This window comes from Cynara cardunculus, assembly GCF_001531365.2.
Source record: "Cynara cardunculus var. scolymus isolate 2C chromosome LG 17, CcrdV1, whole genome shotgun sequence".
NCBI classification, from domain to species: Eukaryota; Viridiplantae; Streptophyta; class Magnoliopsida; order Asterales; family Asteraceae; genus Cynara; species Cynara cardunculus.
This window is the reverse complement of record NC_037544.1, coordinates 30,734,069-30,748,555: the sequence shown is the minus strand read 5'-3', so window position 1 is coordinate 30,748,555 and position 14,487 is coordinate 30,734,069. Positions and strand designations below refer to the sequence as shown.

Here is a 14,487-nt window from a genome sequence, read left to right as displayed (position 1 = left end):
AAATAAAATGAAGATAATTATTAATCAAGTCAGTATAATATATTTTAGTTTACATGTAAAAACCTCTTATTGCAATCAATATACAATAAATGAAATATTTATGATAATTGAATACAGTATATGTAAATAAACGTTATCACTAATTATTATGACATGATACTCTTTGTTTTTTTATATAAGGGGCCATTTACTTACTCGGGTAAGTAAACACCAAGTCACATTACCTTACATGATGAATATAATAAGGACCAAGAATCTTACCCGGTAAGAGTGACACAATGACCAAGAGTCTTACCCGGTAAGTGAGGGCGATGAATCTTACCATGATATGCTTTACCGGGTAAATTGTTGCATATGATACTGTTTTGGTGGGCTGAAATCTTACCCAATAAGTAAATGATAATGTTAAATTTTATTGGTAAGCGCTTATCGGATAAGTATTTGGTAAAATACCCCTAAATAACCATTCTCATTAATTATTATTTACATAAGATTCATAATATATTTTTTGATATTATTAGATGATTATTATCGGTTATTATTATTTACATAACACTCCCTATATATTATTTAAAAAACAATATATGTACTAAACAATTCATCATATGAGTTTCAATCATTTTCTTTAGCATATCATATATGTTGATTTTACATAAAATGATTAAAAAACATTCTGTAACAAGAAACCAAGCAATAAAAAATTAATCTTAGGCGAATCGAAAAAAACTCGAACAAGTCAAATGAAAATTTAAACAATTCAATCGGATTCGCCTATGACGGAAGTTGTCACAATACTAGCGACTACTGTTACTCTTTGTGCAATGTAGGTTGGGAGAAAAGGGGGGTTTGAGACAAAGCTACAAACGAGTACGTTACAAGAAGTGTAAGCATATTGTAAAAATGTCCCAATATTATGTAAAAAAATGGGTAATAATACCGCGTTTGTGTGGTGCATATAAATATTTTATAGAAATATGTGTAGGGTATAAATTGATAAATTCATGACTTAACGATTCCAATTATACTCCTTATTATTATAATCAATAGGCTCACACATTTCTTTTATCATTTTGAGTAAATTACAAAGTTTGATATAAGGAAAGATTGATATATAAAAATTATTATTTAAGTATATATATTTTAAAAAACAATAAAGGATGATGAGTTGATTTCATATAAAGTATAATATCTTTTTTTATTAGTTTAATATATGATATGTGATAATCGACCCATTTAACTTCAGTATTTTCTAAGGAATTTATCGCCACCGTACAACGTGCGGTGTCGAACACTAATTAATTATAATGATACAAGATTCATAATTTTCAAGAGTTATTAGTGTTTGATAGAGAATAAACTGAATCTAGCCATATGGCTTCTCAAATAGAGACTAAATCAGAATATTGTTTTCTGTTAGGACCTGGATCAAGCTGCCTATATTGATAAATTTGTTTATATGTTAACATATAAGTTGTTGTTCGATTGTTATACTGAATAAACCGTCTGAATGATGAAAATAACTATTTTACCCTTGGTTTTACATTGAATATTATAGATCAACCCCTAAGGCCTAGTCAAGAAAGGTCCATCAATAGGGGTGTATTTGAGCCGTGTCAAGTTGAATTATCTTGCTTCGCTTGGCTATTGAATAATCATGTAAGGTTAATTAGGCTCGACTCATAGCACCTGAAATGGCTTAAGAGTCTTAGTTTTGTTCTTGGAAGATCACGGTATGACCATAGAAGCATATAGGATCGACTTATTTAAGCTCGAATTATTTAGGCTTGCGTCCCACATTAGACTTAAGTTCGGCTCAAATAGTAAAAAAAATTGGTTCGACTCAATAAAGTACGGGTTCACCACGCTTTTTGACAAGCCGGTTTGTGTTTCCACAACCCAATACACAATTACAACGTTGAGGGAATTGCTAGAAAAATGAGAAACTACAATGGAACCCTATAGTTAACTATCGTCGATGGCCTAAATAACCATGACAACCACAACAACAAAATGAGCTTTTTAGGACGATAAACCTTCCTTAAGCATCATCATGATAAAGTACTTAACGGGATTTTAGAACAAACTTCTATACATTCTAAGCTATGACATTACAATAAATTATTAGGATAAAGTTAGATCACCTAACACTTTCTATCGACAAAATCAGATAATCCAATATGACATATCTAAGAAATCAATCGTCCTGTAGATATGTTGGACACTTTTGAAGAGTGTCCTATCAAGGTTAATAAGACCCTCTTAAAAGTGTCATATATACAAGACGATTGATTTCTTATGTCATATAAAATTGTCCAATTTGCTTCCATAGAACTTGTAATGTTAGTTCAATTTCATCCTAAAAGCTTATCGTAATGTCCTATTTATATATGATCAAATTGTTTGTCTTATAAATTCAAGTCCTATTAAGCACTATGTTAGGCCATCTTAGATGACTAAACCACCTAAAAGTTTGTTTATATTTTACTTAAACCTTACTATGTCCAACTATTTGACGAACTAGCTTGATCAAAAGTCGATCATACCATGCATTTGCTTATTTCTAACTCCGAAGGACTTCTGATGTCTCAATATATCCTAAATCTGACCAACTACCCCATTTTCCACAAATTTTCTAGTTAATCATCAATCAGACACTTAGTTAAACCATTTTGAGTTCATTTATAAACACATTTCTCAATTATCAATAGGTGATCATCAAATGAACAGAGATCAATGGAGCTAGACCTAGTAACAAGACCACGTTTTCAAAGCAGGTTCTTGATCATCTTATGTATATTGATCAATCTTTTTCCCCAAATTCACCTGATCAATTGAGTCGCATTTATTTGATTTTCTTAACATTTTCAATAGAGGGAAAAGACGGGAAATTTTTACGATCAAAGATCTCATCGGCTTCTTCCACATTCCCATAGAAGTAGCCGCAAAGAAAAATACAAGTTTATCCGACTGTAATCAAGAAAATTTGTCGTAAGCATGGACTATCATGATGGTCGTACAGAAAGGTTGGTACCATTCTAGATACCGTCATGGTTGATGAAATCGACAACATAGGGAACGGTTCAAGTGAGAACCCATATATTTGTAGGTGCATATAAAATATGTATTATGTTAATGAGTATATGTACGTATGCATGTACACATACACAATGCTCATAATCACTGAAAATATTAACAGTTCTCGTTTCAACCAACTTATATATATATATATATATATAATGAAATGAAACAATGTTTTTATGAATTTGTTGAACTTGCAGATAAACTCGATCTAGAGGAAGATATCAATGAGAGCGAAATTCTGGACTTGAGGTGATGCTTGAAGAAAGAAGTTGTGATCAATCTGAAATCGATACATTTGGACAAGAAATTGCAAATATTTATGCAAGATTCAATGTTTAATTGATAGGGGAAGTAGCATAGAATCTTTATATGTATATATACAAACGTTAAAATTAATGAATCAAACAACCAAATTTAGAATTGTTGGCGAACAAAGAAGCTCATTACTCACTCAATCTAACCAATTTTGGATGAACTCATCCACACGGTCCAACCATTTATGTTTTTATAATAAACTTTCCAGTAAAATTACAGATTTAGTCCTTGAGTTTTGTGATCTGTTACAGTTTTGGACAACCCAAACTTTAAAAAGAAATCAGCAATATTAAAGCCGGCTGCTACAGACCTAGGAGATATCAACATTCGAAACTATGGTCAAAACAAGCACCCTCAATATCATCTTCATCTCCAACACTAAAAATCCATTTTCTTGAACTATCCGTACACACACACACATATGCATATATATAATATACACACAATTACGTGAGGTTCAAACAAGTAATACAACTTCTTCCGCCATGAAAACCAGTGAAACGAGCTTATCGCAGACGTTAGTCTGTGTGAAACAAGTGAAACAAGGAGCAGTTGAAGAATGGGATGAGGAGATGCCGTTACCGGGAGACATCATCGAAGGAATTGCTGCATCAGATGGTTGTACTTTCGATAACGTTGAGGATAAGTTGTTTGTACCCACAAAAGGGAAGTCGGAGGTTAAGTCGTTACTGGGAAGAATTAATAAAAGAAACGCTGATGGTTTCGTTTGGTTGAAAGTTAGAAGGGGCGATCAAACCGTGAATCTGCGTGTTTGTATCGTGCAAGAAAAGCGTTTATTGCATCGAAAGTTTAGTTTTCGAGCCGTTTCTAATGATAAACATGTTGCCGTTTTGGACGATTTGGATTTTGATCAATGCACTGAACTTCAAGGTAGATTTTTCTCTTATCCATCAATACGAGCTCTTTGCGATGCCAAAATTGTCGTTGAAGATGCTCATTTTTGTCGTTAAATGTGATCTATTACTACGATAAAGTTGGCTTTTTAGGATTTGAAATAAGTCTATATGTCTTAATAGATTGTGTATTACAAATGTTTTTGAACGTCCTAAAAAGATTTTTAGAATATTTTTGTTGCAACGTGCATTCTGTTTTTTTAGTTTGCGTGCATCTCGACTGATCCAATATGAAGCTGAATATAACAGTCAAGAAATCCCATTGGCGACCTACGAGGGAGGAGCCGCCTAACCTTTATTTGTCAATTGAGTTGGCACTCATGGTTGTATTCCAATTCTTTTGGCCTCTTGAAAAATGGTTTCGGTCTTTCGGAATTTATGTGCAGAGAGGAGTCGAAGAGCGGTGAGCGTGGTGTCACGAGGGTTTAACCAAGAGGCGGTAAAGTACGATTGGCGGAGGAAGGTGGCTACTTATCTGCCGGATCATCAGTCTACAGTCGTTAATTCGATCCTTTTCAAGCCTCTTCCGAACGAGCACGATGTCCATGCCACGACCATAAGAACGATGGCATGGTTTTCAGCGGCGGTGTCTTCAGGAACGCCTATCGTGTTCGTTAATATTCAAACCGAACAAATCGTTCCCTTGGTATTTTTCTTGAAACCAGTTTAAATTTAATCAGATAAAAGTAGTTTTTCTTCCCTTGTGATTTTGTGACGATTAATTGATCTGTCAGGAAAAATGTAATTCTACGAAGATTCCAACACAGATTGTTCATGGGATAAGGTTATGGTTTTTGCCAGGAACAGCAGAAATCCCAATCCAAATGACACCTCAACCAACAGAAAACAGACTTGGCATAGACGTCAAAAGAACTGAGGAGGTAATCAGTAACATTTATGCCTCTTCATAGGGGTAGTTTCGTCATATCACTATTCATGCATGCAGTACGATCCATTAAAGTCGAATACGTGTCCAAATACGTACATAGACTGTTGTATAAAATTTTAAGTTTATTGGATAATTTCACGGTAAGTTGACATGACGTTTTAAAAAACAAAGCGTTCAATTAGTTTTTTATATGGCATTATTTGATAAAATATATAAAAAAAACACCAAATAAGATACTTTATTTCAAAAGTGTGTTAACAACTTATTAGGACTTTAAAAATGTCTTATCAACTTATTGCAACATTTTGGCATATGATATGCATAATTGTTCGGTTCCATAAACTTGAAAACCTATAAAACAAACAATTATGACATTTTAGAAACATTTGACGTCCTATAGATCTAATTTGTTGTAGTGACCTTTGTAAACAACCACTATAACCTTTGTTGGACAAATCTATGTACATCTCAACCAACCAGATACCCTTAGTTTTCAAGTGAGATACAAGGAATATGCTAAAATCATTCGTATGTTAAAATGCACCAGGGTTTCATGTGCCTTTACGCAGTGACCAAGGGTTCGGCTGCGGATCGTGCCGGTCTGGGACGATTGTTCGAAAATGCAACTGAAACGGGGCACCTAGTGGTGATATCGCGGTTAGAAGGCAAGACTGTGATGCCCACAATGGTTAGCTCAGATGGGTTATTACACTGTTGTGATCATGGTGATATAAGGGATGCTCTTGTTGGAGCTATGGATCAATTGGATACCATTCGTCTTCACATCATGTCTTGGCCTACGACCACTCTGAGTACGCAACCGGTTGGTGTTGCTTCCCTCAGACCTCCAATGTAATTTAGATATGTGGAACCTTATCAGAGTACCGCTCAAAAAACCTTCTGAAAGAAACAAGGTTTCAATAGATAGTATAGCTATGACGTTCTTTGATTTGATAATATAGTATGATATTCCTAGAGAAATCAGTAAGATTTGTAACATATGGATTTCCAGATTTAGAACTATAAGATAATCATCAACATCAAACTCTTTCAAAAAAAAAAAGTTCTTGAACAACATACAGCAAATAAGTCTTCCAAAATCACCAATGTTTCGACATAATTAATGTTAGCAACCTTGTATGATTTTGTAACCTTTTTTTATAACTATGGGTGTTCGAACCAACTTCCACAAACTTGACTAATCTTATGAGGTCTTAGAGAACAACTGAGAAAATACCAAATGGCGGGACTGAAATTATAATCTATGAGAAAAAGCTCTAAAGATGCAAGCCAAATATTATTACAAGGGTGCAGGTAAACGTAAAACCAGCTTGATATATATGTATATATATGTATATATATATATATATATATATGTGTGTGTATATATAGAGAGAGAGAGAGAGAAAAAAAATTCCAGGTCTACTGCTTATTATTACTTAAGTAATGAAAAACCAAAATATTAATTATATCTTGTTTAGTTGAACTTTACATATAACATTAGTTCATCAAATAAATGTGCATCTATCATCATCCAAAAGATAAACTTCAAAACTAATGGAAGAGAATTTGAAAAAAAGAAAAAAGAAAAAAAAAGAGATGAACAAACAATAAAAGAGAAGATAAATCGAAACATAATACAGTAGATGCCCTAATGAAAAATCAAATGTATCCATCATAACGAGGTCAAGTATATCATCAACAAACATAGAAGAAATAAGCAAAAGCATCGAACTTGGAGAAAATGATATCTTAACCCCTAATTGGAGAAAGCGAAATTTGCAAGCTTCAAACTTGGAGAAAAAGAAACCCTGATCCTCGATTGGTATCTGCAAACTTCAAACTTTTGAATTAGGGAGATCAAGGGTTAGGAGTATCTTTTTTTAGGCTGAATAGGGACGACACACCTTATCCATCTGTGTGAATAAGTAATGTACTATGCGAATACGCCGCAAGCAAACAACCCAAAAGAGGTGTGCGAATAAGTCAAATAGCCCATTAAGCTCTAAACAAGCGTCATAATAGAATAATTTTAGAACTTACGTATAAAAGATCCAAACCATAAAGTGTCCTATCTAAGAGCATTACAATAGGTGTATAGGGCGCTTTTAGACGTTTTAACAACTTTTTAGAATGATTTTAAAATATTGTATTAGTTATTTTATAAGACACTTGTATTTATATGACACCTTTTCAAATAGCTTCATATAAAATAGTTAATGTGACATTTTATTTTAAAAGCGTTTTAAAAACTTGTAGTATTGTCTTCAAAGTTATTAGCGTTTTAAATTTGGATTTTTTTCCTGACTCGTTTTCCTTGTATCACATTTATTGATCCACATGGAAACCGGAAAGAACCGCCAACAAATTGACATCTTCATTTATCTTTGATTTGTTGTGATCCAGATTGTTGGGCTGAATCTAATGAATTTGGGCTGGATGTTCATGAACGTTTATTGGGCCTTGGCTCTTTCGAATTCTAAAAGAAAATAATATTTAGTAATTTTAATTTCGTTTTTATGTTTTAATCCTGAAATTATGTATCAAAATTTATTTTGGATAGTTGTCTTGTCTGGAGTTAGTCGTCAAAAATGGTTGATAAAAGTAGCGATAGCAGTTCAAAAATGCAAACCATTTATGCCATTTTTGTTGGTGTTCTTCCTATCGTATCCCATTTGTTTAAGATTGATTAGATAGTTATATCCTCTAAATGATATCCGATATTACAACATCAAGTGGAAACGGATTTCGTCTTAGGATATTGCTTGATCTATCGGCATGTAATCTATTTTTTGGGAAAAATCTATCAATAGGTTAGCAGATAAAAGGATTTTGTTGAATTCATTGAATAGATTTTGTTTGCATATAAAGGATTTTATTAGAAGGGTACTCACGTAATGCAGCGAGATATATCTCGATTTCAATGTATTATTTATTTTTTTGGTCCCTGTCAATATTATAATACGAACTTATATGGTTTTGAGCAAATAATAATATTTTTCCTAATAAAATATAAATTTGAAGAAAATCATAAAAAGTAACATATATATATATATATATATATATATGTGGGCTTATTTAAGGGAGAACTGATTATTTTGTAGTAACTGTGAGATCCATTCTCAACCACATATCAACGGATAAATTTATAAATTAGTAATTTTAGTAATTTAAGTTAAAATTATAATTTGAGGGCATTTTAGGTATTTTTAAAAACTCCTCTCTCTTCTCTCCTCTCTCCTACCTTTGACCTCCGATCTCCAGTGAACATTATTCCGGTCGGTGCCAAGTAATCACAAAGTTACACAATGTGATGCCCATTGTGGTATCACTGTGATACCATTGTGATACCAACTCAAACCTTAAAAACAAAATCAAATCCATAATCTAAATTTAAGAGATACATACAGACCATCCGCGTTGGGATACCCAAAATACATACAAGATGCACTGTGATACCCTATGTATACATACAACATGCACTGTGATACCCTATGTATACATACAACNATGCACTGTGATACCCTATGTATACATACAACATGCACTGTGATACCCTATGTATACATACAACGTGCCGTGAGAAGATATTTACCGGAGATAGGAGTCACCATGAGACGAGATCTGCGTCCTCTACCCCTCAGCGTCGCCTTCTTTCTCATTGTTGCCCGTCTTCCTCATCGTCGATGTATTTCTCCCGTCGTTGTCTTCCTCGTCGCAAACTACCTCGTCGTTGTCATCTTATGTCTGTGAAGGCATGTTGTTTGGAAGCGAATCGGTCATTTAAGGTTTGGTAAAGAGAAGCGAATCAGTCATTGGGGGATAGCTGACGGGCTGTGATCGTTTCAGTTTCTGTGCGATGCAGATGGTGGTGGTGGTGGTGCGGCGTAATTGAAGGAAGGATCGGCGCAATCATCTCCGACGCCAGAGATTGGAGCTGAGGGCGGCGGGAGTGAGAGGGCAGCAACAGGGATCGATCGGCCTAGGGTTTTAGAATGATTTAATATGTTGTCAATTTTTTAAAATTATTAATACACCCCTTTTTCTTAATTAAGGTAATACAATTAATATAATAAAAATGATTGGCTGAGATTGGACCTCACAGTTACCACAAACTAATTAGTTCTCATTTGATTAGGCCTATATATATATATATATATATATATATATATATATAAGTTCTCATTTTTTGTGTAATTTTTCTTCAATTCAATTTTTTATTATAATTTAATTTAGGTTGAATGACGAAGTAATTTATTTTTTGTTTAATAATATAATTTTTATGAAGATAATAACTAAATATTTTGTTAGCACTCAATAATTATTCTAATTATATTTTAGATTTTATATAACTTTATCATGTATTTGATAATATTTATCTACAGTTAGTTATACGAATTTAAACATAGAGCTTAATAAATTGTCATTACGCACAATTTACTTGTAATCTTGAATTTTAAATAATATGCATCAATAATCAATACTTTGTGTATAAAAGATGGTTTTTAAGAGTTTTTGTCAAATGATTTATAATATAGTATATATATATATATATATATATATATATATAGGGACATTCAAATACAACCCCTCTAGATTATACAACTGATGCAACCCATCTATCCATCATCATTTTTTTTAATTAAGGGTAGTTACAACCGATCAACTGGTAACCGATGATGATCAAACTGACGCTCCTGATTTGGTTGTGGGGGTTATAGGAATGTAAAATGTTGTATAATAACCCACCTCTTTATGTATATGTATATATATGTATATATGGGTTGGTTTCTAATGAGAATAAAAGTTATGGTGAGAAGCGTAACTCATATTGAAACTAGCATTTGCTGCCGCAGAATAAACTAATTTAAAGTTGAGATAACATTGCTAGATAAGGCATGAGTTCTAATATAATAAGTGTTTCTTCGTAGGAACGTCCACGAATTTGATCAATTACTCTTCATGCTTCTATGAGCAAACATAGATATATGTTGACCTAAAGCATATACTTCTGTTATTCTCTTATTTAACATAAAGTATGTGTCCTACTAACCAATGATAAATGTCTATATCTATATCTATCTATCTATATATATATATATATATATATATATATATAGGGTTGGGTTTACGTGAGACCAATGGTTTTTCGTGAGACCGGTAAGACCAATTTATGTTCATTGATTAACTTGATAAGCTAATGATTTAATGGTCTAAAATTCACGGTGGCAATTTTGTAATTATTGAGAAGTCTCGTGGCGTTTATAAATGTTCAAATCTAACGATTGTAGATCTAATCCAAGGGTTGAGAATTGGTCTTACGGGTCTCACGATAAACCATTGGTCTCACATGATCCCAAGTCTATATATATATATATATATATATATATAATCAAATGAAAATTGTTTTGTTTGTGGTAACTGTGAAATCAAATCTCAACTACAAATCAACGATTAAATTAGAAAATTAATAATTTTGATAATGTAACTTCAAATATTAATTAAGGGCATTTTAGAGATTTTATAGATATTCTCTCTCATCTCTCCTCTTTCCTCTCTCCGACGAATCTTATTCCGATAAACCTAATGTGAACATAAGATACACGCTATGATATCTACAAACGCAATTCATTGTGATATCCAGATATGCATACAAGATGCACAATGTGATATCCTTTGTAAAGCAATGAAAATAACGAAAATGTACTATGATACATTTCATAAAACAAAGAAAATACATTGTGATACACGTGAAACATTGTAAACATTATCACTATGATACATTTTGATTCACAAACGTTTTTAAAGTACGATGTATATTAGGTAATTGATGTACTAGGTAACTAATTTTAATCAAATATTTCTTTCTAAAAAATTTAATTAAATATTTTGATTAGTTGTCAAAGATATAAGGGTTAAATACATGAAATAGCAACCTACTTTCATAAATTTTTTATTATAGCATTCTACTTTTGTTTTTCTTTATTACAAGAATGGACTTTCAAATTATTTTTTATTAAGACATCGCACTTTAAAAAATCTACCCATTATAGCAGTAGGTAACTTGTTACCTTTTAAACCGGTTAACCCCTTGACTTTTTTTGTTTGTGTGACTTTAATGAGGTGATGTGGATGACACATTATTTTGATGACTTAATTAAAATAAAAATAAAAACTTATTTTAAATTATTATTAGTGATTTTCATTTTTCATTGCTATAATTTAAAAAAATAATTTTTTTTTGACTTTTTCTTATTAAGTTGTATGCAAATTAAATATTCTAGAGTAAAATATTTCTTAAATAAATATGCTACATTATTTTCGAGATATATTTTGTTTGTAAAAAAATGTAACACTTCTTATTTTATGTTGTTAAAAAAAATACATATCTTTTAAAATTCTCTCTAAAATGTTAACAAAATAAATTGTGTTTTACAATTTTTTAATATTGTTATAATAAATACTTCAAAAAAACTAATTAATTTAATCTATTTGTACGTCAAGTAAAAGTTTTTGAACAAATATAATATATTCTTTAAAAGATAATATTTTTTTGGTAAAAAAAAACAATTCTTATTTTTTTTTTCAAAAATCACATCTTTTTTAAAAATATTAGCGAGATAAGTTGTCTTCTAGTAGTTTTATTAATATTAATATATTAATGAATAATTTAGAATTTTTTTAGTTCATTTAATATATTTATTAAATAACATGTAAAATATCTAAAATATTAAAATTAAAAGTACATTGTTTAATAAGAATTAGTAGATGTTATAATGAAATAATTTTGAAAGTACAATGTTGTAATAAGAAAGTCACATCATTGTAGTACATGTGGACAGCCTACGTGGACAATGAAGTGGCATGAAAACCTGGTATATTGGGTAAACTTAAATCAAAAGGTTACTCAATGCTATAATGAGTAAATTTTTCAAAATATTATGTTCTAATAAAAAATAGTTTTAAAATACATTGTTGTAATAAAAAAACTAAAAAATACAATGCTATAATAAAGAAAATACAATGCTATACATTGTTGTGCATTTTGGCAAAATATAATTATTATATTATCCTTTTAGCTAATTTAAGAAATATCTTTAAATATCTCAAACGAGTGGTTCACATTAGATCTCACAGTTACCACAAACTAGTCAGTCTCCCTTGAATGGGCCCCTATATATATATATATATATATCTAATCAAATGAGAACTAGATAGTTTGTGCTAACTGTGAGGTCTAATATGAGCCAATTATTTTAGATAATTAGTTTATTTACTAAAATAAAACAAAGGGTAAATAGTAAATTTTACAACTTATAAAACCCTAAATATTAAATCCTTTTGGAATTTGAAACTCCAAATAAATTTGGCCGGTCGTTTCTTCATCCTCCCTTCGTACCCACTTCTAAAAGCTCCACATGCTCCATCGATGTCAACAATTCTTGCCGTCGATCTCAACCTTTCTCGTCAACCGATCCCAACCATTCTCACCGCCGATCTCAACCACAACGATGCTGAATGGGGAGCCGCACGGATCTGGCTTCTGCCATAAACTCTGTCGCATCTCAACCAGTTCGATGGTTTCTTCCAATCGACAGAAACAACCTAGATCGACTTCGATTATTCATATCCGCACATATTTGGTTTCTATACACCCAGATCGGTTTCAGATTCTGGTTTTTGCACATATCTCGTTTTAGATCGGAGACGTAACCATATCTTACGCAAATATTGACGGAGATGTAACTTCAGAGATGTAAGGTTTCTGGATGTAACCTAGATATTGTCGGAGATGTAACGTTGGGTGTAATACAGTGGTATCACAGTTGTATTCATCAACTATATCTAGCATCATAGTGGTATCATAATGTATATCACAATATGTTTTTGTTATTATACGAAGTGTATTACAATGTATTTTTGTTGTTTTACGAAGTATAACACAATGTATCAGATAATATTACTTTACTAAGTGTATCATACTGTGTTTTTTCGTTATTTTATAAAGAATATCACAATGTACATCATATCTTTCATCGTTGTCACCATTCTTTAGGAAATTTTATGAGCTCTATGTCTACTCCTCTCCTATAAAGATAGGATTAATATATTGGGATTACATGTTTTAGGAGGTGAAGTCGAGTCTTACTCAAAGCCTAACCAATCTTACATGTGAAAATGAGTCTAATTTGGATATCAACAACCTTCACTAAATTTACTTCTTTTTCTTAATAATTATATTTCTATAATTTACTAAAATACGTGTTTTAAATTTTAAAAATTACAAGTATAAAATTTTAATCCTTTAACAAAACAAACAAATATATTATATAAAATTACATTACCATTCTATCTTATAAATAAACAAACACAACATATGTATTTCAAGAACAAATCTTTAAAATTAACAAATAATAACTAATAACTTATAATTAAAAATACATATAGACTTCGAATCAACAATTATACAATTATTGTATTTATCTCTAACGTATAACTCAGTTGACAAAAAGGTGGAGTGACTTTGTCCAAATACATAACATGTCATGGGTTCAATCAATCCTAGGGCCCCCGCTAGCCTCAACACTGAGTGAACCAAAATTCCCCCTCACATTGATTGACTTGGAGGCGAGTTCCGTGCGGGGCCCGTTGAGGTTATCAGTGATCAACCTTTTGCCCAAATATAATTATCGTTATTTGTGGCAGACCCAGTTTTGGTCAAGTGGATACACTTTTAAGGTGAATTAAAAGCTTGTAAAGTCGCATGATATGTTTTTTTAGCTTAATTTCACTATTTCGGGGAGTTTTAAGTGTTTTGGTTGATTACAATGGATCTTTTTTGGTCGATTTCAAGAGACTTTTTTCGATTTTTTTGGTTGATGTTCTTTGTATTTTTAAATATTTTATAACTCAAAGTTTAATATGTACACCTTTAATAACCAAAAAAGAATCTACTTACAAAAATTGGTTGTAGGTGACACTAACCATAATTTTTATAGTTCAATTTAAGTTTAAATATCATCAAGACATTTATGGAGATATATAAAAGAATCGAATCCACGACTCTGAAGGTATTTTTATATGTATTGAGATATGCATTTGTAAAAAAGGCTTGTTTGTTTTCCGTAATACAAGTATAATGACGGTTATTTGATAAGATTGTTTGATAAAAATAAATCAAACATACTCAAAATATATATATATATATATATATATATATATATATATATATATATATAGAGGTTGGTTCAAATAGAAACCAACCATATGGTGCAAACTAAGCTAACC

General features: G+C 31.4%; 1 protein-coding gene across 1 annotated transcript; it reads left to right on the top strand.

Annotated features, from left to right (window-relative positions):
- The first annotated feature begins 3,881 nt into the window (after positions 1-3,881).
- On the top strand, positions 3,882-6,055 carry LOC112499973. Its single transcript, XM_025103234.1, has 4 exons — positions 3,882-4,287; positions 4,697-4,956; positions 5,045-5,191; positions 5,747-6,055. Exons 1-4 carry the CDS (start codon positions 3,882-3,884, stop codon positions 6,053-6,055), a joined length of 1,122 nt encoding a protein of 373 aa, XP_024959002.1.
- The last annotated feature ends 8,432 nt before the right edge of the window (positions 6,056-14,487 follow it).